Source organism: Marmota marmota, unplaced genomic scaffold (genome assembly GCF_001458135.2).
Source record: "Marmota marmota marmota unplaced genomic scaffold, marMar, whole genome shotgun sequence".
NCBI classification, from domain to species: domain Eukaryota; kingdom Metazoa; phylum Chordata; class Mammalia; order Rodentia; family Sciuridae; genus Marmota; species Marmota marmota.
In genome coordinates, this window is record NW_026000108.1 from 2,486,996 (window position 1) to 2,513,670 (window position 26,675).

A 26,675-nucleotide genomic window follows, 5' to 3' on the forward strand; every position below is an offset into this window, starting at 1 on the left:
GGGGGAGGGTGGGGGGTGGGGACACTTCCACGTACCTGCTGGATCAGGGAACTCTGGGGCCAGCTCACTTTTCTATTCTGTCACCTTTGCAGAGAGGTTCCACCCTGAGCAGTGGTGACCGTGAAACTGTGATGTACTTTCATGGAGTGAGAGGCCTGGGCCTGCTGAGGGCCCTGGCTGTGGGTTCAGGGACACTGGCTTCATGGTCACCCTTTTCCCTCTGGCTCTGTTACAGTCAGGGCTGTGTCAGTATCCATTGTCCACAAAACTAACGTGGTGGGATTGTATCAGGGTAAAGGACAGTCGCATCCCTGCCCATCTGGGACACATCAGGTCCCAATGTCACTGGGCCATCACCTTCCTATATGGCAGTGGAGACTTGCCCTCAAGTCTGCCTGCCCTGCCCACAGCTTGCTCACTGCAGGATGCTGGGGTCCCAGGGGTTTTCAGAGCAGCAGGCATAGCCAGGTTGGGGGTTGTGCTACGGCTCAGTAGCCACTTGTTCTGGAGCCAGGTTTCAGGATGTGAGGCTCCAGGTTCCTTCCTGCAGCAGGGTACCCTTCCTGGGGACAGTTGACTGTCTCTGCCCCGCCTCCCCCACCTGTGGCCCTCACCTTCCTGCTGCCATCTCCAAAGTAAGCACATCACTCTTTGCAGTATTGGGGCTTCTTAAATAAGCTTGAACAAATGGGGTACACCACCAGGAACTGCTTGTGAGGGGCCAGGTTTGAAAGAAACTCCACGGATGGGCGTCCTGTTTCCAAATCTGCATCCAGGCACCCCTGGGAACTGTAGCTCCTTTACCCTGCCGCAGGCCCTCGGGCTCCAGTGGCTGCAGCTCGAGGGCTCGGAGTGCGTGTGCGGAGCCAGCTGCTGTGTGCTCAGTGTTGAGAGCCCGGCTGCACCTATCCACCAGGAACCTCAGGCCTCCTGGGGTGCCAGGCTGAGGGTCCTGTGTCTGTGGCAGGTTTCCATACACTCCGTGTGGCTGGGTAACAGTATCACACCCCTACGAGAGGAGGAGTGGGATGAGGAAGAGGAGGAGGAGGCTGACGTCCCTACGCCAGCTTCTCCACCCACATCTCCAGTCAACTCCAGGTTTGCATTGGCCTTTTAGTTTTTAAAGCAGTTTGAAAATTCTACTAGTTGTTTGGTTTTGTGGTGCTTCTTGAAGTGAACCTGTTATCTGTGTATGGGGAAAATATCCATCCATGTTTTATACTCTGCAGGAAGCACCGGGCTGGAGTTGATGTCCATTCCTGTTCCCAGTTTTTGCTTGAACTGTACAGCCGCTGGATCCTGCCGTCCAGTTCAGCCAGAAGGACCCCCGTCATGCTCATCAGTGAAGTGGTTCGATCTGTAAGTTCACCTTCCCCATCCTTCCCTCGCAGGAGCATGTAACCAACCACACACACAGGCACTAGCATACATGTATGTACCAGACGCCGCATATATGCACAAACAGCATGCACACACAGGGACACATGTGTACCACACACACATGGTTTATAGTGTCTAAGAACCTTTGAAAGAAGGGCTGGGGTTATAGTTCAGTTGGTAGAATGCTTGCTTTGCATGCACAGGGCCCTGGGTTCAAACCCCAGCACCACCAACCACCCCCACCCCCCCAAAAAAGGAACCTTTGAAAGAGCTTTTACAGACTCTTGGCTGTAGGCTGATACCTTAGTGTTTCTGAATTGGTAAAAGGGTGGTTTTCCTCATCTGCAATCCAGAGAATGTTAATACTCTTTTATTTTGGGGGGTACTGGGGATTGAACTCACTAAGCCAAATCCCTAGCCCTTTTTATTTTGAAGCAGGGTCTCACTAAGTTGCTTAGGACCTCATTAAATTGCTGAGGCTGTCCTCAAACTTGAGATCCTCCTGCCTCAGTCCCCCAGGTGGCTGGGATCACAAGTGTATGACACTCCCTCACAGTGCACATGTGGTGACATGTCCTTGCTTTCACTTTCCATGTGTCTGCCCCTTCCAGGTCTGTGGCAAACAGCCCCACACTCCTGGTTCCCCCTTCTGAGAAGCACCCATTCAGAATATCTCAGATTAGGAGTCTTAGCTCTTAGGGTCACAGCTCTTCAGCTAGTGAGGACCTCAAAGGGCACTTGCTTCTGTGGACTATATCAGTATTCACAGGGTTGGCAATACAAGTTTTACGAAGTAGTTATTTAGTCCACTTTAAACAATTTTTATAAGAAATAATTTTTGAAAAGTAGTGAGTGGCTTTATTTTACATGTTTGCAAATGTCTGGTTTATTAGAAAATAGATCCTCATATCTGCTCTGCATTGAGTGTATTAGTATTGTGTAACCTCTAGAAAGTTCCACCATGCACTGAGAGAGATAAGGATGAAGTTAGTATGATCATGGGAATGGTTTTGCCTCTCAAGCCCCTAGAAAGGCTCGGGTTTCTGCGCATCCCCGTGGCCCCTTGTGAACGCTGGTCTAGATGAGTTACTGACTCCAGCCTGCCTTTGGCACCTGGCTGAGACCTAGGTGTGGTGTGAGAGCTGATTTTGGAGACAGGAATGCTTGGGAGACAAGAGAGTGGTTGCCAAAACTCATGTTTTTGAAACAGCTGATCCCCCCCTTTTTTCTTCCTGGAGGTTTTGAGGGCTATAGGGAGGGTGTGGGGTGAGTGTCCCTCACAGGTGTGACCTTAGCTTGCCTCCATCTGTGATGTGTGTCTGCTCCACATACACAGGTGGTATCTGTGTGTGGTGTGTTTATTGTGTGGTGTGTGTAGCAGAGGCATTTTTAACAAACAAGACACTCGGGGAGGCTTTCATCCTGTGCTTTAGGTCTCCAGGTTCACACTGAGTTCTTTTTCCAGCCAGGGCCCCTGTGGAATGCCTGTATTTTATTCTCCCATGGGTGTTAGGGTGTGCCTCGCCCCCGGCAGCCTTTGGTCTGAGTTGCTCACGTTGCTCCTAGTGTAACTGTCCCCTCCTGTCCCAATGTCTCCAGCTTCTCGTGGTCTCTGACTTGTTCACTGAGCGCAACCAATTTGAGATGATGTATCTGACGCTGATGGAACTGCGGAGGGTGCACCCTTCCGAAGACGAGATTCTCCTCCAGTACCTAGTGCCTGCCACCTGCAAGGCGGCTGCTGTCCTGGGAATGGTGAGTCAAGCTGGCATAGAGGCTCCTGTGTGGAGGCCCCTCGGGCCTGCTCTGCATTGGGGCTGGTGTTGGCCAGACGTACTGAGCATGGCCACATCCCTCATATGCCTGACCCAGGCTGCACTCCCTCTCACATGTGAGCCGCAGCTCTGGCCAGCTAGAGAGGCCTCAGTTCCTGTCGGTGCTGTCCCACAGGGCACTGTGGCGTGCATTGTGGCTGAGTGCAGTTTTGGACTCCTGTACACCTTGGTTCTGTCATTGCAATAGACTGTCCGCACAAAGCCACAAGTCTGTGATGGCACAGGGACAGCACAGAGGGGGGGACATGACTGGCTTCTCAGGTCTGCCTGCAGCCTGGCAGCCCCACTACTTTTCCATGTGATCTGGATCCCCTATGCTTTTCAGCTGACGCCGTCTCCCCCTTGGGGACCTGTTGTCACCCTAACCATTAATGCCACTCCCAGAGTCTGGATCCTAGAGTCTATTCTTAGCTTTGGGCTGTCTTAGCCCATTTGTGTTGTCACAAAATACCTTAGGCTAGGTGATTTATAAACAACAGAAATTGATTGCTCGTAGTCTGGAGTTGGGAAGTCCAAGATGAACACGCTGGCAGCGTGGTGCCTGGGGAGGGCTGTTCTCTGCTTGGCAGCAGGCACCTTCTTACTTTCCTCACATGGAAGGGCAGACAACTCCCTGGGACTTCCTTGATAAGGACATTATCCTGATCACTGGAGCAGAGCCCCCATGACAAGTTCCTCATTCTGCGGCCAGTTTATCAGAATCCCGCCAGTGTTGTGTGACTTCCTGCCCCATGTGCCATTACCATGTGGTCCTCACTGTCCAGACCTCGAGTGCACACATGCAGGCGATTGCCTGCAGACCCGTCCCTTGTTAGAGCACAGTGCAGAGTGTCAGCACTGCCATTACCGGGAAGGATCCAGACTGTTGAAGCAGGTGTGTATTTGCTCTTTTTGTCACTTAGCATTATCCTGTAATTGTGATGTTTCTTATTCACTCTCTGGTAGCAATAGAAACTCATTTATTCAGTGGACACAAGAGTGGCCGCCATATACCAGGCACTCAAGACCCCTGGCAGGAGTACTGAGGAGGAATCCGCCAGGACTCATCCCCCACATGCCTTGAGTTCTGCTCCAGTGCCCCATCCAGTCCTGTCCAACCTGATAAAGGCACAGGACACACAGGACATTGTGGAGTCCATTCTCACCCTCCCCAACTGTGCCCCTGTAGAATCTGCCATAACTGAGCATAGAGGCTAGAGCAAGGAACAGTCTATCATAGGTAACCTTCGCCTGGGTCCTGGTGCCATGCAGGGAGCAGGAGCAGTGAGCACCTGGGTCCCCTTGAGTGAACGCGGCTCTTCAGGGCAAGTGCCCTGTGGGTGCTGCTGGCTCGTGGGAGGTCCTTTCCCCCTGTGGAGCTCAGCTGCTGGGTTGGGCCTTCATCCCAGCTGTGGCTTTGTGCTCAGGCCCAGATCCCCAGCCAGTTTAAATCAGATACATCAAGTGAGTAATGATTTCCAGAACAGACCCCAGGGCAGTATGGCACATGGCCCCGGTTCCCCCTTCTATGCACGCAAATGTTCCTCTGAGATTGAATGTGGCCGCCTGCTGCAGGGCCTCAGCCTGCTGTGTTGCTGCAGACCGCACTGCGCCCAATGCACTGTTTTCTTTACCTGCTCTTGTCAGAGCTGCAGCCCTTAGCAGAAGTGGGACTGCAGGCCTGGGTGGGAGCAATCCTCAGGAAGGTGCCACACAGTCCCAGGGGTGTGGGTGGGGACAAAAAGGAAGTGAGTGGCAGAGTGTCACCTTCCTTCAGACTGAGACCACCAGGTATAGACTTCCCCAGAGAGTGGATGGCCAGACGCCTCTTGTTGCTGTTGGTCCAGTGGAGGCCCTGAACCTGCCTCTCCTGAGGCACTGCCATTTACACGTGTCTCCACCTGCACACCTCTTCCTGTGGAGTCCTCTCTGCTGTTACTGGAGTTCCTGGTGGAGGGTGTACTGTCTAGCTGTAGAAAATACTCAGTGGAATTGATGCCATTCCGGCCAAGTTAGCATAGGGTCCCAAAACTACCCTTAGATTCATTCTAGAAGATGTCAGAGCTAAAATTTATTACAGTGAAAAACTGAAAGAAAAAATCAGCAGCGGGAGAAGGCACGTTTCCAGAGTCCCCTCATGGTGGAGGCTGGGAACATGCTTGACTCCCTAGCAAGGAGCTGTGGCAACACATGTAGAAGTGCCAACCAGAGAGCCCAGGAGAGACTCAGTGTCCAGGGCGTTCACTGGGGCTGGTCCCCTGGGCACCTCGGAGGGTCCGTGCCAAACCTCCAGACTCCCAGAAGTGGGGTAGGCGTCTATGCAGACCTTACTGTCTGCATCAACCTTACCATCTCCACAGACTGCTGGGCACAGGGGCCACCCCTGCACGCAGCCTGTTCTCAGTGGGTCTTGGCCACTCTGAGAATTCTGCTGCATGCTGGACTCCACCGTAGCATGGGGACAGCCCCCTCTTGGCTGGGGAAGTGGGCCACTGAGATGGGAGCCTTGATGTGTCTCGGGCAGCTTGTGTCTGTGCTTGTGCCCAGGACAAGGCTGTGGCAGAGCCAGTCAGCCGCCTGCTGGAGGGCACACTCAGGAGCAGCCACCTGCCCAGCCAGATTGGAGCCCTCCACGGAGTCCTCTATGTACTGGAGTGCGATCTTCTGGACGACACGGCCAAGCAGCTCGTCCCCTTTGTCAGCGACTACCTCCTGTCTAACCTCCGAGGAGCAGCCCAGTGAGTGGGGCTAGCTGGGCACAGTTTGGGAACAGGCTGAGGAAAGAGCCATGTTCTGCCTCTTGGAGGGCATGCCCAGCCCCTGGCCAGGGGCTGGGCAGAGAACTGGGTGGGTGCACTTTTCTGGGGACAGTGTCTGAGATCACTGAGATACAAGAATGGGAATGTCTGCCAAAAACTTGTGTGGATGCCCGCAATTAGATGGCATGTCCTGCCTCTGCTGCCTTTGCCCCAGCACTTGCCACACTCTTTGGTGCAGTCATCTGTTACTCCTTGGCAAGAACAGCAGTCTCATCCTCTGCCAGACTTGGCACCCTGATTGCAGCTCCCCCGGGTGGTCACCCTTTGTGGCTCTGACCTCAATCTCATGTTCCCTTAGCTTTACGTAGAGTTCAGCACAGATATGTTGCAGGACCCCATAGAAGATAGTCCAGGCATGGCACAGCACACCAGTGGTCACAGCAACTTGGGAGGCTGAGGCAGGAGGATCACGGGTTCCAAGCCAGTCTGGGAAATTTGTTGAAATCCTGTCTCACAAATGGCTGGGGGGATGTAGCTCAGTGGTAAAGCACCCCTGTGTTCAGTCCCCAGCCAAGAAAAGAAGAGAAAGAGGAGTTCATCAGAAACGTGTCCTGTAAGCCCTGGGGAGGTCTGGGGCAGAGTGTGTGCCTGCACAGGGAGCTGACTTCAGCACCTACCTCAAGGGGTGGGTCGGGTTTCATCAGGCCTAGACTCAGGGTTGAGGGCAAGAGTGAGGAGCTGAGAAGAGGGCTGGTAGGAAAAACCAACCGTCCTCTTTGACCAGAATGCAGATTGGGCATGAGGATCAAGGGTGAAGTTAAATATGAGGTTTGGAATGCACAGTGAGGGTCTTAGATCCAATAGGTATGATGCCACGAGGGTGCAAAATTCAGACAGTGTAGAAGTGTGTGGGCAGGGACACACTGGGGCCTGGCAGGGCAGAGACCACCTCCTTCAGGCCAGAGGTGGCGCAGGCCTGTAGGGGGCCCTAGCTACCCATTGTCCTCTTGATTGCAGAGCAGGAATGCAGTCTGTACTGAGAGTTGCCAGGGCACAGAGGAGTGAGGGGCGCAGGAGCTGCAGTGTCTAGGCAGAGATGGTGAGCACTCCTGGCTTCAGTTCCTTGAGCAGAAGGGGGAGTCCTGGGCAAAGCAGTAGAGGCAGGGCCTCCTAGTGACCGATAGGAGCATGCTGTGGGCCCCCTGAGTGTGGGTGATGGTGCAACAGCTCCCTCATTCAGTGACCACTTGTCCAGTCACAGGCCAGGGACACCTGGGAGAGCCCGTGAGTCAGTATTATGAGGTGGTGTGTGCCTCACAGGGAGAGCACTGCACCCTCAAGAGCAGGTGGGACTGCCTGGTGTGAGGGGTTCTGCAGGCCTCGCTGTGGCAGGCAGCACAGAGTGGCTTGTGTAGGACAGAGGGCTCTGTGTGCAGCCCTGGAGACGGCCCGAGTGCAGAGGCCTGGAGGGGCAAGCGTGGCCTGTAGCTTTGTGCTCACGGAAGGGCTGACTGTTCTAGCTGCGGGTAAAGCAGGCTGCTTGTGGCTAAACTTGGCCATCGGCTCCCTTTCCAGCTGCGTGAATGTGCACAGCCAGCAGCACGTGTTGGTGATGTGTGCCACTGCATTCTACCTGATGGAGAACTATCCTCTGGACGTGGGGCCAGAGTTTTCAGCATCAGTGATACAGGTGAGCAGGCCTTAGCTGTGCTCCTGGACGCGGGAAGGTCGGTGTTGATCAGGGGGTGGGGGAGTTCTTGAGCCTTTCCTCTCGTGCAGATGTGTGGGGTGATGCTGTCTGGCAGTGAGGAGGCCACTCCTTCCACTATCTACCACTGTGCCCTCCGAGGACTGGAGCGCCTCCTGCTCTCTGAGCAGCTCTCCCGGTTGGATGCAGAATCCCTGGTCAAGCTGAGTGTGGACAGAGTGAACGTGCATAGCCCACACCGGGCCATGGCGGCCCTGGGCCTGATGCTCACCTGCATGTACACAGGTGAGCAGTCTTGGATTGTAGACTTGCCCAGGGCCACTGTGCTCAGCGATACGTGAGAGAGGAATGTGCTCACTTGAGGGACACCGGCCCAGGCCCCTGGTGTGCAGCACCTTTGGTGTTGTCCTGAGCCATCCCCTCACTTGCCAGAAGGATTCAGAACCCTCTGCCCCTTGTCCCTTGGCTGAGGATTGGGGTGTCCTTGCTACCCCTGATGATCTGTGGAACTCCGGCACACTGGGAAGTGTCTGTGCAGCCTTGGGGTTTCACTTGTATGACCTTCCACTGAGCGCTTTCATTTCAGGAAAGGAGAAAGCCAGCCCTGGTAGAGCCTCTGACCCAAACCCTGTGGCCCCCGACAGCGAGTCTGTGATCGTGGCTATGGAGCGGGTGTCTGTTCTTTTCGATAGGTAAGAGGCGCAGCCCATCTGGCAGCCTTGAACTGCCCTGGAGCCAGAGCCAGAAGGAGCTGCCTGGTGCCTGCATATTTGCTCCACCTCTTGGCGCCTTTGCCATGGTCCCACCAATTTCCTTGCCACACCCTGATCCTGCTTGGGCTCTCCTGTTGAGAGGCCATCCTTGGACTCAGCACTGTGGTGCTCTCCGCCATGTTTGTCCCTTTCTCCTGGAGGCCTCAAGGACGTCACCTACAGTCCTGGCTGTGGCCTGGGCACTTAAATGGTCAGATGCTGGGAGGCTGGGCATGCAGCAATTAAAATGCCCTAATCCTGCTGCCCTTCCTGAGAGAGGAACCAGGTGGTAGCAGGGTCCTTCTTGCCCTCAGGGGCCATGGGAGGGATCCCATGGCACCCAGAAGCAGTGTCGGAGACAGCTTTAGGAAGAGTAAAGGCAGAACTAACAAGCATCTTGAAAAGCTGTGAGGGGTGTGACCTTCCCGCCCCACACCTAGAGTGCACTTTTATTCAGTGCTAACTTGACTCACCAGCCCTGGAGAGCAGGTGCGGCCTTATTGGGCTTTCTCTCAAGAACAATGCCCTACTTCTCCCCTCAGACCTCTTGGTCCAGGTAAAACTGTTACCACACTCGGCCTGTGATCACTGCTCATTCTAGCAGTGGGAAGCCGTCGGACTTTACCGCGAGCACTCTCTTTGAGGAACCTTGTATGTCCTCCCAGCATGATAAATTTCCATGTTGAATTTTGGAATGAGCTTTGCAGCCACTGTTACAGCACCGCATGTTCATAGAGTACCACCACAGCCAGGCTCAGGGGCAACTGGGGACAAGCAGGTGCACAGCCAGGCCCCTGTCCTCAAGGAACTTACAGTCTATTGCCAAGGAAGTAATTGCTCCAGTGAGCATTAACCCAAGAATTCAGCTGGCCACTGTCCAGCAGCCAAAGTGGGAGGTACTGGTTGAAGTGACAGAATAGGACTCCTGGTCAGTTCCTGTGCTTCATAGCCATGGACACAGTCGTGTGTGCACTGGTAGGGTCATCACAGATGCTGGCTGTCAGCACTGAGAAGGGTGCTGCAGTGGGCAGGCTCTCGGCTCTGTTGAGAGGGCGATCAACAAGAGAACTTTTGGGGTACAGATTGGGAAAGAAGAAAAGCATTCCTGATTCAGGGCAACAGGATCTGTCATTGACCATTTTGACGTAGAGAATTCCCCTCCGTAATGTTGCCACCCCGCCACCCCTTTACCTGATAGTCACTCCCCTCTGCAAAGTCCACTCTGTGTACTTGGAAGCCCTGAGCCTATACCCAGTGGCAGTCATCTTCCCCATCCCTGTGAGGAGGACAAGGGACAGCCGGGGTTTGGCCTTTCTGCTTTCAGAATTCATACCCAGGCTGTAGCCTGTGCCCCAGTTGGAGTGTCCCTTCCAATCAGGGGCCCTGGTTCCATGTTGGCTCTGCCAAGGCAGGTTTGGGGTTTAGGGATCAGGCTGAGTCTCTGGCCCACCCCTTTCTCCAGGATCAGGAAGGGCTTTCCCTGTGAAGCCAGGGTGGTGGCCAGGATCCTGCCTCAGTTCCTGGATGACTTCTTCCCACCCCAGGATGTCATGAACAAAGTCATTGGAGAGTTTCTGTCCAATCAGCAGCCATACCCACAGTTCATGGCCACTGTGGTCTACAAGGTGAGCTGTCTGTGGGACGGGGAGGGGGCAGGGAGTCAGCCCGACTTCCAGTAGATTTGCCAGGAGGGCCAGGTTCCTCCCCTAAAGATGACCGTGCGGGGACAATGCACACTCCCCCTGCCCCGCCCCCAGGCCCTTCCCTGTGCTCAGGTGTCTCGCTCCTTCCCAGGTATTTCAGACTCTGCACAGTGCTGGGCAGTCATCCATGGTCCGGGACTGGGTCATGCTGTCTCTGTCCAACTTCACGCAGAGGACCCCAGTCGCCATGGCCATGTGGAGCCTCTCCTGCTTCTTTGTCAGTGCGTCTACCAGCCCGTGGGTTTCTGCAATGTATCCTTCCCTGGTCCTCATGGCTGGGTTTCTGCCTGCTGCCAGGCCTTGCCTGTCCCAGGGCATCTGGGTTCAGTTTTGTTGAAAACTTAGAAACTTCTTCACCTTTGCAGAGCCCCACAGATGTCGAGGAGAATGTAAAACATTGACAGGGACACAGGACAGAAGGCCAGGCATTTTCGAGCCAACCAAGGCTGCCCAGAGGGGCTGGTGTGTGGCAGAAGTATCATGGCCAGTGGAGGGGAAAAAGGGGAGGCGGGGCACCCTGGGAGTGCTGGGCTTTTCCTGTGCTGCTTCTCATTAGCTCTCATTGTGTGATGGCCCTCCTGGGGACAGGCATAAGTAAAGATCCAGCCCCCACCCCTGACCCATCCTGCAGTGCTGGTGGCCAGGAGCTCCTCCTTAGGCAGCCCTCCCCCAGACAGACCACAGGAGCCTCTGACCAGCACAGCCTCACCCGGCGTGCCTGGGAGGGTCGGCCAGGCAGAGGCCCTCCCTGCCCTGAGCAGGGTACACGGGAGCACCAGCCACCAGCCAGCGCTGCCCAGGTGGCCTGGCCAGGTAAGTGCCGTGGCACAGAGTGCCAGGAGCGAGCATCTGCCTGCAGGGCTCCCACCTCCTGGGCCAGCTCTGCCCACGCCCCTGCCCTGCTGGGAGAGGGTTATAGGATCTGCTGGTGCTGACACTGCAATGCAGGATGCTCCTTGGCTACTCTGGCCACCCTTGATCCTTTCTGGGCCTCGTGGAGGCCTGGTCAGGAAAGAATCTCCCCAGGAGCACAGTGAGGCTGTCCCCACCTTTGCCAGCGTTCTCCCTTGACTCCTTCGCCAGCCTTCCACACGTCGTCAGCAGGATGGGCAAGCTGGAGCAGGTGGACGTGAACCTTTTCTGCCTGGTTGCCACAGACTTCTACAAACATCAGATAGAGGAGGAACTCGACCGGAGGGCTTTCCAGTCTGTGTTTGAGGTGGTCGCGGCACCGGGGAGCCCGTACCACCGACTGCTGACTTGCTTGCGAAATGTCCACAAGGTCACCACCTGCTGAGAGCTTGTGGAGGCAGAGGCCAAGCAGAGGTGGCCACTGGGGCCAGGGCTTATGGGAGCCTGCACCAAGCGCCCTGTCTCTCAGGGGCTGCCTTGGGCACCGTGGCTCTGGCTTGGGTCTTGCGGGCAGCCAGCCAGCCGTGTGTGTGTCTTTGCCCTGTGGCAGAAGCTCTTGGCAGTGTGGGTCCTGGATAGGGAACATGCAGTCTAGTGGGGTTGAGCCTGAGTCCTGTGTCGCTGTCCTCATTGCAGCTGGTGGCAATGCCTGTCGACCAGGTGTTTGTCTTTCTCCTAGCTTTCACCTGTACCTTGTCACCAAGTCACAGCTGCCCTTGCGTCCAGGATGTAAGTCCTTGCCCTTGCAAGTTGGCCCTGAGCCCACTCTGTCCCATGGGTGGAACGCTGGCAGCAGCCTGAAGAGCAACCCACAGCCCTGTCCAGCAGGGCACCTGCCACCAGAGTCTAGCTGCACAGGCGCTGTGTTGCGTGGCAGCTGGGAGCTGGGGGTGCCAGACGCCCAGTGCCCTTCTCCCTTTTCTCTGTTTTCTTCTCAGGACTTAAAATTTAATTATATCAGTAAAGAGATTAATTTTAACGTAACTCTTCCTATGCCCGTGTAAAGCGTGTGACTTGGTGAGGGCTGTGCTGCATGTAACAGCACCCGTGGAGTGGAATCCTCCAGCTGGCAGGTCCCTCCCGTGCCCTTCTCATACCTGACAGCACTTGGTTGCACGTCTCCCCCCTTTTCACACATTCACATCTGGTTAGAATGATGGAGGTGCTGGTATCCAGGTGTCTGCAGCAGAAGTCCTCCCACTCATAAGGGACGTGGTTTCCCTGTCACCCTGCCTGGCTCTGAGTGGCCTCCACTGCATCCAGAATTGCCAGCTCTGACAACTGCAGCCCAGTCCTGAGCTGGCCCCAGGCTGTGGCCTACTGGTGCTGGATGTGCCGACCTCTTGCTGCTTCTGCACAGTGGGGCCCAGACGGGGGGCCTGGCCTGGCAGCCTCATGGGTGTCTCTGACCTATACCTTGTCTGCCCCGCCCCCCCTTGGTCTAGAGCAAAGCTCAGTGTCTTGGCAGCTGCAAGACACCTCTTCCCCTTTCTCGCATCATGCATGGGGGCCCTTCCAGCCCAGGAATAGGGCTTGATCTCAGGCAGGATGAGGTAGTACCGAGGGAAGGGTCAGTGAGTGGTCAGCTCCACATCCCCGTCAGCCACCACTTGTGTCGCAGGCCCTGGGTTCCTGAACCAGCTTCCTGTTTCCAGGCCTAAAATAGCCAAACTGTTGAAATGAAATGAAAACCCTGGATAGCGAGATGCCCTTGGCTCACTGGCATGCTTTGAGCACTCTGCTTGCTGCTGGGCCGTGCCCAGGTAGGCGCTTTGCCTCCCAGTTCCCAGGAGGCAAGCCTGGCTAGTCTGGTGTCAGTGGTGCTGGTTGATTGCTCTTGATGGTTGGTGTTCCAGGTGTTTACTGTGGCAAGCGGGGGTCGTTCGGAGGTGTTCTGGAGCCTGCAGAGGAGGAGAAATCTTTCAGTCTGTGCAGTCCGTTGACTGCACATCGGTCTGTGGGCTGCTATCTTGAGGCCCTGAGCCTCCTTCCATTTCCTGCAAAGGGCAGCCGGGGTGCGGGGTTGCACGGCACACAGTGCATCAGAAGAGTCCATCCGAGCCACTGCCTCAGCCACCGTGAGGCTTCCCCACGCTGGGATCACCCATCCTGGTGCCAGTGCAGCAGAAAGGGTAGAAATGGATCTGGTTTTAGAGGAGAATCTTAAGGGAAGCTACAGAATCTGTGTGACAAGTAGGAAAGTCACCAGCTCTCCCTTAGCGATTTGGGCCTCACGTTTCTTGTCCCAGCGTCCCCTAGTCCTGCCTTCTAGAGTCAGGAACCACGGAAGCTCTGCCCACCCCCAGGCTGTTCAGCAGCTTGTGCAGAAGCACTGGAGGGAGACTGCTCCCGGCTAGATGTTTACATTCGTGAGAAGCAGCACTGTGAATGTGACATTTGGGGCCACCCCCGTGGGATGCTTACTACTGGGTTCTACAAGGTTTAGTTGGCCACCTCCACGTTTACCCTGTGACCTGAAACCCAGCTCTGGCGACGATGCAACCCAAACACCTTCCTGTGTGCGCGTGGAGTCCATGAGAGAAGCTGTCGCACCCATGCAGAGGTACGCAGATACAGGCACAAGTCCAGACCCATAGTTTTATTTACACACACACACTTCGAGACAAATATGCAAGGCCTCCAAGAATGCAGTGTCCGTTCTGCCTGGAGGTGGACCTTTCTTGAAGACCTGCCGAGGAGTCGGCGGTGTGGCTCCAGCCCCTCAGAGTGGGCCTCGGCGAGCCCTACTACAGAAAGCCGCCCTCCCTGTCAGCTCTGCAGAAGGCTGGCACTTCATCAAGCTCCTCCTAGTCTGCAGCTTTCCAAATGTTGTTGAAAGTGTCATTTTGATTGTTAAGGTTTTGAGGGGAGGGTGGGTTATTGTTTTCCTGCTGGTACTATCAGGAAAGATTTTAATGAAACCAGGGTAGAATTATTTGGCAATGCACTTAAGCATGTTTTCTTCTCCAAAAATGTGCCTCCCTTCCACTGATGGCCCCATACGGAGGTGACTTTCCAACTGCCAAGGGCCCTTTATTGTTCTCTCCTTTTGGCCTGCACATGTGCCCTTCAGGAGGAAAGACTGGAGTGGAAACACCTCCAGATGCGGAATGTAGCCTCAGGGAAGGCTCCTCCCCTGAAGGGCCCCTTGGCCATCGGGGAGCTCCTCCAGATGATCTGGGGCTGCCCTGCCTGGAGCTCGGCTGGTGGGTCTCAGCAATAAGTTAGTTCACGCCAGCCGTAGCCCAGGAGGCCGAGCGCCCCGCACCCCCAGTGAGGGGATCTGGAGTGAGCGAGCTCGTGGGTGGGATTGTGGGGGTGGAACTCATTTCCTCTTGTTAGCTGTGAGCATCCTTCCTATCAAATGGCATCCTCGCTTGGGCTTTGTCCCTCCCTCCCTCTGTGCTGGGTGCCTGGGACCATCGCCACCAACCTGGATGAACTCAGATCTGCCCTCTGGGCAAAGAAAAGACCTCGAGTTGCTGAGGCTGGGTGGGCGGTGCGGGCTGGCACAGGTGAGAGAGGACTGTCCCACACTGGGCCTGGAGCTGCCGGGAAGGAAGGACTTGCTCTGAGAGCCATGTGACAACTGAACGCGACGCGACTCGACGCGGAAGGTTCAGGGCCATCTTCCCCTTGTGCCTGTCGTGCTTTAATGCCGTCCAGGGAGCCCCTTCCCTCTGCCCCAGGCTGGATGGAGGGACCTGCCTGCAATGGTTTGTCTCCCGTCTAGGGCCTCCATCGGGCCTGCTGTTCACGTTGTGGGCTCTGCTGGGCCAACAGGGCAGTGATGGGCCAGTCCCGGAGCCCAGCCCAGACCTGACTGTGCACTGCCGAGAGGAAGGACTGATGTGAGATGTATATTTACATTTTTTAAACTGCTGCAAAAATTGTATATCCAAATTAAAGGAACAATGAAACCATTCACATTTGCTGTGTGAGGCCTGCTTTGCTCATTGAGAACTTGCTTTCCAGGGTTGAGGAAACTGTCCCTCTCTTCTCCAGGGGTCAGTGCTGACAGCCTCCCAGCAGTCAGCAGACACTGTGGAGCCAGGTCCGCATGTGATGGGTGCCTCTGACGGAACCCGCAGGCCCTGGTGCAACCGGCTCCCTGCCTAGCAGACGTGGACTGCTAAAGCTCTGGCAGTGGGTAGGACCATGAGCTTGTTGGGCAGGAACCTCAGGTGTGTCCCTGTTTCTGCTCCACATTTGGCTTCAGTGCACTAGAGGGGTGGCAAGATCTGTGTCCTCACACAACCTTGGCTTTGGTGTCCCCTCATGGCCTCACTGACCCTTTTGCCCCCTTGGTCACTGATGTCCTGTCCCAGCTGGACCCTTCTGTCCCCCAGCACAGCTGTTCTCCCCTGGCCTGGCTTGGCCACCATGTCTGCAGTGCCCCTCCCAACCTTTTTAGCTTGTAAGTCCTTCCCATTTGAAATACCTCCTCCCCAGGAAGTCTCTGCTTAGCTCTACAGGGACTCTTTCCTTCTTGGCTGGAACCTCCTCTGGAGCCTTGGTGGTCAGTGTGGTGGTGAGATCTTGGGTTAGGGTTGCCCTGAGCAAGGTGTTTAGTTGCACTAGTGTTCACTAAAGGTCCGTGTGGTTCCAGCTCGCTGTCAGGCGTCGTCCCCCTGTTCCTCCGCAGAGCAGGCCCTGCAGTTGGTTCCAGGAGAGACCACAAGGACCTTTCAGCTCAGGACCGGGCGGCACCTGCTTGTTCTAGGCGGAATCCCCTTTCTCAGCACAGGGTAGTGAGCGTCGGCCAGATGGCCTGATGGATGGCCCCACCCAGTCTGTTTCTTCCCTCAGTTGCACTGAGTGTTAGTTGGAGTCACTTCAACGCCCTGAATCTCAGTGACAACTCCAGGGTCCCTGATGGCCTCACCCTTTGAAACTTGCTAAGTTCTGCTCATTTCAGGGAAACCAAGCACCCTATTCCTCACTGAACCACCATTGTTTGGGTGAAAACAGGAAGGTCCTTGGCATACCTGGCATGGCTGGTGTTTCCAGACCAGTGGAGCTGAGCAGGAGCCCCCATGTGTGTACCACCTAAGCAGAGGAGAACCTGCCGCCACCCTCTCTCCCTCACCACAGCATGCCCTGCCCATCTGCTTGTGGGAGCTCTGAGGGCTTGGAAGTCCTGGGGACCGCCCTCTCTGCCTCCAGTGGCACCCATTTCCAGCTGTAGCTGGCTTTGTTCCAGAAAGCTCTCTGAAGTCGTCTCCCAAAGAGGGAGACTTACTAACCCTGCCCAGTGGATGAGCCAAGTGGCCAGGGTAGCTGGGTCCTGCCTTGGAATGGTGTGACAGCCAAACCGGGACAGGGAACCCCACTTGGGCAGCACAGTGGTGGGGGCCCCGAGGCTAGCCTGTAAGCAGCATGGTCCATGGTCCAGGGGCCTGTGGACAGAGGGGACCCAGCTCTTTGAAGTCTGCAAGACCTTCAGCCTCACAGCCTGCTCTTCCCTTCCTGTCACAGCCTAGCAGAGACAGGGCTTTCAGTCCCACCTGGGAGACGGGCATTTGACCCTTGGGTACCTGGTGGAGCTGTTGGTTCAGGGCAGGGGCCTGTCGAGTGCAGAAGAGGGCTAAAAGTTGTGGGTCTGTGTTCCTCGTTGGCATGAGGAAAAGGTGGCCATGGCCAGGACATGAGCCAGACCCACAGGCTCTGTGTCGTCCACCCTGGGATCGGCAGCCAGGCCCCAGGAGCTACTGGGGCTGACTAGACCTGAGGGGCATCTGACCCTTCCCACCCGCCACTGTTGGTTCACCTCTTCCCTCCCTTCCTAGAGCTCCTCAAGTGCTCAAGGCCCCGTGGCCTCGGCCCTTCCATCTGCCCCCCAGGGACTACATTCAGGTACCCCACCACACCCACACACTCCTGGTGCTTCCTGGCCTTTGCCAAGTTCTGAATTCTTCAACCTCCAGATTCTCCCCATGGGTTATGTACTTCCTGCTCTGGGCTTCACTTGGGACAAGCCCTGCTGCTCCTCTGGGTGGGTCTGGCTTCCCTCAGCCCACCAGGCTAAGCAGCACCTGTACCCTAGATGCTGGGCCCCCGCCACCTCCTGTAGAAGGAAGACCAGAGAGGTGGGCCTTGCCTGTGCACAGCAGGACCAGCGCGGACCCACACCCTGTGCCTCGGCCTCCTAGGGGTGCTCCAGCTGAGGCTTGACCTGCACCCTCTCCCCTGCAGGTGCTGCTGGGTGCCCAGCCCTAGGCCCTCTGACTCTGATCCCACAGTGACTGAGAGTCCCAGCGGGCCATGCAACTCTGCCAAGGTATGGAGCCCCTCCCCTCGGGAGACAGATGGAGCCACTTAGCAGGGACAGCTGGGGCTTGGCCCACCTGCCTTGACCAGCCCAGTTCATTCTTGTCCTTGGGGGTTCAGGCAAGGATGCTGCTTCCGGAAGTAGCCCCGGAGAACACCCTATCCAGGGTTTCCAATGCACCCTAGGTCTGAGAAGAGAAGGTGAAGCCCACCCTCACCACTTGAAGGTGCTACCTAAAGCATGGTTAACTATAGGGTAGCTCCTGCTAGGGTGGCTCTGCCACCCTGTGCCCACTGGGACTTGGGCAAGCCGAGGATGTAGCTGCCTCTCTGGAGCAGTCTGGCTGCTGGGCTCTGAGCACAGCAGTGACACCTGTTGGCCAACAGCTGTCCCTCAATCAGGACAGCATACCAGGTTCTGTGTTCTCCAGAAGCTCTGAGGAGATTCACAGAAGGGGCAGGGAGATGGCAGCAGGGCCCCTTGTCCTCAGGGGCTTGGAGGGGCTGTACCAGAGGCCTTCTGGGTGACTGAGAATCATCCAGCCAGGTCCTGCCCTTCCCACTACAGAGATGAGGAGACAGGTTGAGGGACGTTGTCAAGGAAGGTCGTGCGAGTCCGTGGAATGGAGTCAAAAGCTGTCTGCCTGGACTGCAGTTCCTGCCCCTACCTCTGCCCTTGGAGAAAGACTAGGAAAAGGCAGGGGGCGGAGCCCCTCAGAAGGGACAGACCCTGTGTCTGCAGGAGCCGCTGCCTGGAGGAGTGGGCCTCTGGGCCCTCTGCCAGTGCTCCTGAGAGCTCTGGGAGCTGGATACTAGGGGCAGCAGCCAGCCTTCAGGCCAGCAGTATGGCTGAACGTGGCAGAGAGTGGGATTAGAGGTCTCTCATGGGTGCCCCTATGGGAGGAGTGCAGCAGTTGTGAAACTCCCTGGGGAGCACTGCATAGCCAGCGGGTAGAGACAGTGTCCCTGGATCTCCAGATGACACCCAGGGCCCAGAGAGAAAGGGGTCAGCTGGGCCCCAGAGCTGATGCCTAGGCCAGGTAGTGGCTGAGGACTGTGAAGGGAGTACAGGGCACCCTGCTGCCCTCCCAGGCCCTTCCCTTCTGGCTGCATCCTGTACTGCCTCCATGCCGGGCAGAACAGTGGGGTCAGGCACCCCAGCTGCCCTCCTCCTGGGCTTGCCTGTGTGCAGACAGTGCCTCCTGCAGGCTCAGCCTCCTGCCTGCTCAGCGTTGTGCTGCTCTTTCAGCCTTGGCACAGGGGCCGGACCAGACCAGCAGCGTTGCACTGGGCCAGTGGGCAGCTGATCAGGCTGGTACCATGTCCACCGTGGGCTGCCCAGCAGAGGGACCTTGAGTTCCATGGAGTCTCGTTTGGTTTTGACCTTCTGAATGTCAGCCACTGACACCCTGAGGTGACACATCCCCTCTGCAGACCCCCAGCTCCACCACCCCTGCCTCCTGGCTCCTGAGACTGAGGGGCCTGCTCACTCCTCCTGGCGTTTCAGTCACTCAGCCCCACAGGCACAGAAGCCCACTCCCCGGGCTGACCCTGCCTTCCCACACTGCACCATCTGGAAACTTCTGTGTCTCCCTGCCCATTGACACGCTCCAGGCAGCACCCTGCCTTGCTGCCCTTGCCCCACCCAGCTCTTTCCAGTGAGTGTCCTCTGAACGTTTCCAGCTTTTCCAGTGGCTCTTCCTCATCTCTCAGCACAGGACTTGCCTTCGCTATCCAGTGCTGCCCTCAAACCAGCCTATGCTAAAGGTCAGTCGGTCAGTGTCCGTGTGCCCCTGACCTGCACTAAGGGCAGGGCTTGGCTCTGACCAGCCTGGGTTCCCAGTGCCCACGTGACCTGAGGCCCAGGGTGTTTGGTGGGTGGAGCAAGAGAAGCAAGGAGCAAAGGACAGGAGAGGCAGGGTCTCTTGAGAAGTGCTGGTCCTCAAGACCCGGGACCCCCCCCCTCACTTCTACCTGACAGGGCCCTCCTAAGGGTGAGGGTCTCTCAGCCAAGGAACCCCCAGCACCAGCAGCCACTTCGTCAGTCAGCACCGGGGATCGAAGGCTCCCTGTCTGCCTATCTCTCCTCTCCTTCCCCCACCATGCCTCCATTTTGACAGTCTTCCCATGGCCCATCCTGGCCTCTATGAGCCAGGTGGGGCTGAGGTGGGGGCTGCTGCCCGGACCTTGCCTTTGGGAGCCTGGCCAGCATGGCTGGAACCCTCTCTGCATGGCCCAAGGGCCAGGCGAGAAGCAGGCAGGGCTGGCCGCCTGGCCGCTGGGTTTGGGCCCGGCCGCTGGCTTGCTACAATATTGATGGCCCGTCAGCACGGCCCCGATTCCTGCGCTTTCAGTTAAAAGGTTTCTGTTGTTGTAGCTTATGCAGTTGCTCTGTTGCTATGGAAACGTGACATCAAAATGACGTTTCCCGTTTAAAAGCTTTTAACTAAATTCCTGCCTGTCAGATGTAGGCCCCATTTTGAGCGCGGAGCTGCCTCAAGCGAGTGATTGCGGTGCCTCCCGCCCATGGTGTGTGGGACGGGCCTGGGGCCCCACCTGAGCGCCATCCTCCTCCCCGCAGGTGCCTCCAGCATGGCAGCAGCCGAAGTGCCCGGCTACCTTGTGTCTCCCCAGACGGAGAAGCACCGGAGGGCCCGCAACTGGACGGACGCGGAGATGCGCGGCCTCATGCTCGTCTGGGAGGAGTTCTTCGAGGAGCTGAAGCAGACCAAGCGCAACGCCAAGGTGTACGAGAAGATGGCCAGCAAGCTCTTCGAGATGACCGGCGAGCGCAGGCTGGGCGAGGAGATCAAGATCAAGATCACCAACATGACCTTCCAGTACAGGTGGGCTCCTCGGGGTGGGAGGACATGTGGCCTGGCCAGGGGCCTACCTGTCACTTGGGCCCTGTGGGAAGAGACGGCCTTCAGAAACCACCTGTGCAACCTCCCATTGGGAAATGGGAAAACTGAGGCCCAGCAAGGGCAGAAAGCTGGTCAGGGAATCTCAGGGTGGCTGGGCTGGGAGGGCTTTCAGCTTCCTGAGTCTGGGCTTGGTGCTGGGCCGCAGCTCCAGGGACACACGTTGGACCTGCTCACTGCCCCACCATGCCTCAGAGGTGGACACCTCGTGCAGGCATCACCCACCTGACCAACCCCCTCTCACCCTGGCCAGTGTCGACAAGCTGTCAGCCAGGCTTGAACCACCCCTCCACAGCCCCCAAGCCCAGCAGGGAAACAGAGGCCAGAGTGAGGAGGCTCAGCTCCTGGGCCTGTCCCATCCTGATGCTCAGGGACTTTCAGCGTCAGCGAGCCCCTGCTGTGTGTCCAGCACAGAGCTAGCCTCAGGGTGGGAAGAATGGCATTTGGATCTGATGTGGAAAACCCCAGAGTGCCCAGACAGTGCCCAGTTCATGGACAGGACTTCACTTGTAGAAGAAGTCGAGCCCAGCCCTGACTCCTGAACTCCCTGACTGGGAGTCTCCAGGCCTGGTCCCCATCTCTGCCACTGTCACATCGCAGGCTGACTGTCCCTGGCCGGTAGTTGGAGGGGACCTTAGAGGGGACTGCAGGTGGGGACCAAAGATGGCTCCTAGGCCTGGGGTGGCTCTGGCATCTAAGAGGGAGCAGTTGTGGCCCCATGCCACAGACCTCACAGTGCATGAGGCCTGGCCCATCTAGAGAGTCATGGGTGGGCATGAGGAGGTTTTGTGTGGGGTAAAAGTCACAGCATGGGGTGAAGGTCAGGGCTTGAGGAGGTGAGAACAAGGGGCACAGGTCACAGCAGGAGCTGTGTCTATGCAGTTTGAGGCTGGGGCTGCCCAAGAGCCTGCTGTATCCCAGGTAGGGGCGCTGTCTAGTAGGAGGCTCGCAAGGTTCTGGGGATGGCAGGCAGGTGAGCTCCGCTGGCCAGGGTGCTGGAGACAGAGGGCACCCTGCGGGTTGGCCTGTGAGCACCTTAGCCACACTGCATGCGAGAGAGAAGTCCCACCTCCCGCTTGCGGGTGGGGAGATGCCTCCACCAAGGCTGGAGGAGAGCCCCATCCCTGTCCCATGGCCCCTGGCTGCCCTGGGAGCTATGGAAGAGCCATTAGGGTCATGGATCAAAGGCCATGAGGCTCTGTTTCCAGCTCTGCTTCCATGGCCCCAGGAGGAGACCGTCTGGAGCCTGTCCCTGTCCCAGGCCTGTTTCTGACCTGGTCCCTGACCAGGCCTGGGAGCCAAAACCACAGTCCTGCAGCTGCTTGGGGTCTTTGACATCAGAGTCACCTAGCACAGGTGATGTCAAACCTGAGCCCTGGGCCCAGGATGTGAGGAAGTCTGGTGACTGCTGGGACAGGCATGGGACGGCAACTCGTAGTCTGGCCTGCCTGGCCTTCCTGGTCCCCACAGTGCCCCTTCACATGCCTGGTGAGACAGGGACTCTGAAGGTGGTGGGCGGCCATGCTGGCTATCTCCCCAGACTCCCTCTGACTCAGTTCTTCAGGAGCAATGTCCCTGGCCTCCCCCAGTCAGCGTCTGGCTGGGCTCTTCATTGTTTATCCTGAAAGCCTCCCTCGGACTCCCTGTGCAGGGCTATGGGTGCTCGGCCTTCGTAGTTTAAGAAGCACACGCACACCTCTCCCTTGGCTGCTCCTGAGGAAACTGAGGCCCAGAGCAGGAGAGGGTCTTGACAATAGTCCTTAATTGGCCAAAGCTTTGGCTGGGTGACTAGATCTCATCTACCCACTCCCAGCCTCCCCACAACAGAGACTTTTTTTTTTAATAAGAGCTCTTTACATATTAAGTTGTCAGGCTAAGGAAGCTGGAGAAGGTGGCTGAGTTTTGTGGAGCATGATTTGTCGGAATACCATTTGGGACCTCCCATGCTGAGGGCAGGCTTTTCCCCATTTCTCTGGGGAGTAGAATGGGGTCTCTGGAGGAGACTGGGCAGAGGCCTCTGTGGGCACCAGATGTAAGCCTTGCCTTCCCAATGCCCCCAGGGTAGATTGGGGGCAGGAATACAGGCCAGCCTGGCCTTCCTGTGATCTGTCCCTGGCTTTCCACAGAGACTATTCCACTTGGTGGAGGGAGCCTGGGCCTTGGGGAGCCTCCTGCTACAGCTGGCTGGTGCCTGTACCCTGATCAGCAGCCCTTCTCTGTGCCCATTTGTTGGGTGTGACTCATTTGGCCAGACCATCATCTCCAGTGCCCAGGGTCAGCAGAGGCCACACCCTGGCGGACAGCCTCGTGTGGGGAAACGGAGGCATGCCCCTTTGCAGGTGTGGGCCCTGGCTTCAGGGAGGGCACTTGTGACACCAGGCTCGGGGGTCAGATGAGGTTAGCAAACACGTGGGGAACCCTGGGCCTTAGGAGGTGCTGGACCTGGTGGGCAGAGCTTCCCCCACCCACTCCACCCTGTGGCAACTTCCTTGGCCTGGCCAGAGCTGCCCAGCTGCCCTGAGGCCCCGTCTCCCAGCCCTCACCTCCCAGCAGAAGGCTGCGATCCAGGGGCTTGCAGGGCCTCTCAGGTGATCAGAGCCTCACTGTGAAGACCCTCAGCCCAGGGGCCCTGCCCCACTGCCTCAGGTCAGGCTGCAGATTCCAGAGCTGGACCCAGGCTGCTGTACAGGCAGCAGCCTGGGCTTAGGGCGCAGCATGACCTCCTGCTAGGTTCAGCAAGAGTGATGCTAGAGTCCTGTGTGCCAGGCACCAGGCATGGCTTTCTTAAATCCTCCTTTCAGCCTTGAGGGGCTTACTCCTTTATCCCCATTTTACTGATACAAAACTGGAGGCTCAGAGAGGTTAATGAACCTGTCCAAGTTCACATAGCAGCGGTGGGGACAGGATATGGACTCAGAGCTGTGGATGCCTGTGTCCCATGGTCCTCTCTCCCTGAGGTCAGAAAACTGTGGCGCTATGAAACCTTATGACTGTATTTGAACTATACAGCTTATTATGATCTTTTATTATTTCTGACTAAAGCATATAAGAAGTACTATGGGTTCATTGCCATTATAAACTACAGAAAAGCAAAGAGAAACAGGACCTAGCCCAAGTTCCCAGCCTCTGTGGACGCCCTTGCTCATGGAAGGGTGTGTGCTTCCCTCTTCACATCTAAAGCAGGTCCCAAAGCTCGCTTCTTCCTAGTCCAGTATTACCTGCACCCTGGGGCCTGGCTGATTTTGCTGGGGAGGACCGCACTGGTCAAGAGTGGCTCCTGCCTGACCCAGCATGGCTCTCCCTGGGGTCCTGGAGCCCTGTGCCCCCGCCAGGGACCAGGCGGGCTGGCTGGGACCAGCTGCTTCTCACCTTGGCTCTTGTCTCTCGTTGCAGGAAATTAAAATGCATGACAGATAGCGAGTCCGTCCCGCCGGACTGGCCCTATTACCTAGCCATTGATAGGATTCTGGCCAAAGTCCCTGAGTCCTGTGAGGGCAAACTACCAGACGGCCAGCAGCCGGGGCCCTCCACGTCCCAGACCGAGGCGTCTCTGTCGCCGTCCGCTAAGTCCACCCCTCTGTACTTACCGTATACCCAGTGCTCCTACGAAGGCCGCTTCGAGGACGATGGCTCCGACAGCTCCTCCAGCTTACTGTCCCTTAAGTTCAGGTAGTGTGTCCCCTCTTCCTTCTCTGACCAGGTGCCTCGCCGCCCCGCCTCTGCCCATCCCCCAGGCAGCACCAGGAGGCCAGCTGGGCAGAGCAAGGGGCTGGGAATGGCGAGGGCGCCCGTTCTCCTGGTGTGGTATCCTCAGCCAAAGTCACAGTGTGTGCCTGCCTCCAGGCCAGGCCAGGCCAGGCCAGGCCAGCCCCGGCCAGCAGGGCCGTAGTGTCGGCAGGCAGGCGGCTCCGTGCCCGGCTCCGTCACTGGAGCTGATGCAAGTTCCTTGACCTCTCTGGCCTCAGCCTCCCTCTGTAAAATGGGGATAATTCCGTGTTTTCCTCAGAGGGCTGCCAGGAGCATGGGAGAGGACAAGCTGGCCCCACTGTGCTCGCCCTGCCCACCCTGGTCCCCACCCTTGGCCCCGCAGGCACCTGAGAAGGTAGGGCTGAGCCTCCAGGGCGGTGGGCGGGCCCTGCCCCCTCCGCACCAGCACTTAACACAGGAAGGCGTAAGCCACCAGACCATGCCCACAGGGTGCTCACAGACACTGGCAGCCAGGCTGTGTCCAGGAGAGGTCCCTGTGGAGGACAGGCCAGGGAGCCCAAAGCAGCCACTTATGAGAAGGGGACATTTAGGACGGGCTTCCAAGGTATAGTAGAAGCTGATCGGTTGATGAGAGTAGGAAGATGTGGCCTTGAGTCAGTCTCTCCCTGTACCCTGCTCATCAAGTCTGTCTGATGGCAGATAGGGCAAGGAAGTCATCTCTGAGGAGGGTCCCTTCGGCCAGCATCCCCAGTGCTGGGCGCGCTACTCAGTTCACCCAGTGCCCTCCCTGGAGGGAACTTCTCATTGAAGATCCCAGACAAAAACGCCTTTCTGCAGCCAGACCCAATTAACACGAGGCCTGAGATTTATGGCCAATTGTTCCCATGGATTATTGAGCCTAATTCCCAGACTCGGCTGCCCGGGGCACCACGCCGGGTGGGATGGGGCCCCACTCTCCCATCCCCAAGGCTGGCTGGTCACCCACTCTGCTTAGAACACAGCGTACAGGCTGGGGACATGTAGGCACCAGGGCAGGGCCTTGGGGTCTGTGGGGCTTGGCAGTCCTTGCTCTCCAGCGAGGCTGTTAACCAGCAATGCCCGCCACCCTGACAACAGAGCACCGTGGGACAGCCACAGGCTAGACTGCCTGGGGCTGCCTCTACCCTCTGCAGCTGTCTGTCCTCCTGTCTCCCTCAGCATGCTGGTCCCCTCTCCATGCTGCTGGGAGTGGGAGGGGTCTCCAGCCTCAGGCCCTTCCTTCTAGGACCCGTTTCCCACCTGTGCATGGCCAGCTGGGCCTGATAGTGTCCAGCTTCCCTGTAGGAGCACGGAGGCCACATACTTCCCAGCACCCCCACACACTCAGCCTCCATCTCTCCCTGGGGCTGGGCCTCCTGCCTGCCCAGCTCAGAGGGCTTGGTGCTTTCATGGCCGTGTGCCCTTTACAGCCCAGAGCACCCACCTTCCCCAGACCTCGGCTGTGGACCATCATGGGTTGCCTGCTGGTTCCCAGGCCCGGGTGCCTCTGACCCCATTACCAACCCACTGTCGTGGTGGGTGGGCTCCAGCCCCTCCTCACATGTGTGGGCTGGTGGGCCTGAGCAGGGGCTCTGCTCCTAGGGCCTGGGAGACCCTACTTGTCCTTCAGGGTGGGCATGGGTCTCTGGCCAGCGGCCCACAGCAGCACTCCTTGCAGGTCAGAGGAGCGGCCCGTGAAGAAGCGCAAGGTGCAGAGCTGCCACCTGCAGAAGAAGAAGCTGCGGCTGCTGGAGGCCATGTTGGAGGAGCAGCGCAGGCTGAGCCGCGCCATGGAGGAGACCTGCCGCGAGGTGCGGCGCGTGCTGGACCAGCAGAACATCCTACAGGTGCAGAGCCTGCAGCTGCAGGAGCGCATGATGAGCCTGCTGGAGAAGATCATCGCCAAGTCCAGTGGCTAGGCCGCTTGCAACCGCCAGGCCGCAGCCGGGCAGCAGGGTCCTGCGGAGGGGACAGGCTTCCACTCGGCCTCCAGGGGCTGCCCCTGGTAGGGACGTCCCTGATGAGGACCCCATGGGCCCTGGGCAACCATGAGACCCCTATCTGTCTCCAGCATTAATGTCCTTCCTTGGACAAGACCAGGGACTCTCAGGTCACTCCTAGTAAGAGTGTCTAGAACCCACCCTCCACGGTAGTCTTATCGATGATACCTGAAATGGCTTTTGATATTAAATGTGTACTTTTCACTATTGCCTGGAAGCAGAGCTCACTTTCTCTGGCTTGGAAGGGCCACACCAGGTTGATCTGTCCTGCAAAGGAAAGCAAGTGGAGATAGGTCAGGGTGGGCTGGTGCCCATGCGCGCTCTCCTGAAGGGTGAGGGAAGGGTGTCTCCCTCCCTGGACCTGCTGCATCTGCCCTGAGGTATCTCTGACCCCAAGGCAGATGCACAGGGCTGCGCTGCCCTCGGTGGCCAGATGTCATGGCCACCTCCTTGGCAACAACACCAATACGAGGAACAGGCTGCTTGCAGGCCTGCTCTACTGCTCTTCTGGACCCTGGAGGTCGCCTGGTAAGACACTCCCACTGTAGTCAACAGAGGAGCAGCTACAGACTGGCCAGTGCTGCAGGGGAGGTCGGCCAGGTGAGGAGCCAGGACCTGGTGCTGGAGGACAGTCCGCGCAGCAAAGAGCCAGTGCAAGAACCCAGAGGTGGGGGGTGGCCAGAGCAAGCCCCAGGCAGACAGAGGCAGGCCACCTGCAGCTGGGCCACTT

The 26,675-nt window shown here is 57.5% G+C and overlaps 2 protein-coding genes across 8 annotated transcripts in view; both read left to right on the forward strand.

Moving 5' to 3' along the window:
* The window catches only part of Htt (huntingtin), a 136,503-nt gene extending 121,548 nt beyond the window's left edge, over positions 1-14,955 (forward strand). For 2 of the 3 annotated variants that reach the window (XM_015481901.2, XM_048784076.1), the window contains 10 exons: positions 968-1,098; positions 1,230-1,359; positions 2,980-3,135; positions 5,742-5,932; positions 7,529-7,643; positions 7,733-7,946; positions 8,248-8,353; positions 9,876-10,038; positions 10,208-10,368; positions 11,200-14,955. In XM_015481901.2, the coding sequence (XP_015337387.2) occupies positions 968-1,098; positions 1,230-1,359; positions 2,980-3,135; positions 5,742-5,932; positions 7,529-7,643; positions 7,733-7,946; positions 8,248-8,353; positions 9,876-10,038; positions 10,208-10,368; positions 11,200-11,413 (1,581 nt within the window). In that variant the 3' untranslated portion in view covers positions 11,414-14,955. Of the gene's footprint in view, positions 1-967; positions 1,099-1,229; positions 1,360-2,979; positions 3,136-5,741; positions 5,933-6,970; positions 7,053-7,528; positions 7,644-7,732; positions 7,947-8,247; positions 8,354-9,875; positions 10,039-10,207; positions 10,369-11,199 lie in introns of those variants that run through there. The other variant, XM_048784077.1, reaches the window with a different exon arrangement.
* A 134-nt stretch (positions 14,956-15,089) lies between these two features.
* On the forward strand, positions 15,090-26,154 carry Msantd1 (Myb/SANT DNA binding domain containing 1). 5 transcript variants are annotated; one of them, XM_048784080.1, is made up of 6 exons: positions 15,090-17,308; positions 18,548-18,712; positions 19,012-19,065; positions 19,880-20,144; positions 23,613-23,888; positions 25,624-26,154. In XM_048784080.1, the coding sequence occupies exons 4-6, from the start codon at positions 19,891-19,893 to the stop codon at positions 25,862-25,864; spliced, it is 771 nt and encodes a 256-aa protein (XP_048640037.1). In that variant the 5' UTR covers positions 15,090-17,308; positions 18,548-18,712; positions 19,012-19,065; positions 19,880-19,890; the 3' UTR covers positions 25,865-26,154. The 5 variants fall into 5 exon arrangements, with proteins under 5 accessions (XP_048640037.1, XP_048640035.1, XP_048640036.1 ...); XM_048784078.1 differs by lacking the exons at positions 18,548-18,712; positions 19,012-19,065 and having other exon boundaries at positions 15,090-15,212; positions 17,224-17,308; XM_048784079.1 differs by lacking the exon at positions 15,090-17,308 and having other exon boundaries at positions 17,315-19,065.
* The last annotated feature ends 521 nt before the right edge of the window (positions 26,155-26,675 follow it).

Bases quoted from the DNA above. Each gene is read 5' to 3' on its own strand.
- Msantd1 (XM_015481902.2), top strand. From the start codon at position 19,825: ATGGTGTGTGGGACGGGCCTGGGGCCCCACCTGAGCGCCATCCTCCTC. The intron at 20,145-23,612 runs GTGGGCTCCTCG...CTCTCGTTGCAG, and splicing joins AACATGACCTTCCAGTACAG to GAAATTAAAATGCATGACAG. The intron at 23,889-25,623 runs GTAGTGTGTCCC...CACTCCTTGCAG, and splicing joins TTACTGTCCCTTAAGTTCAG to GTCAGAGGAGCGGCCCGTGA.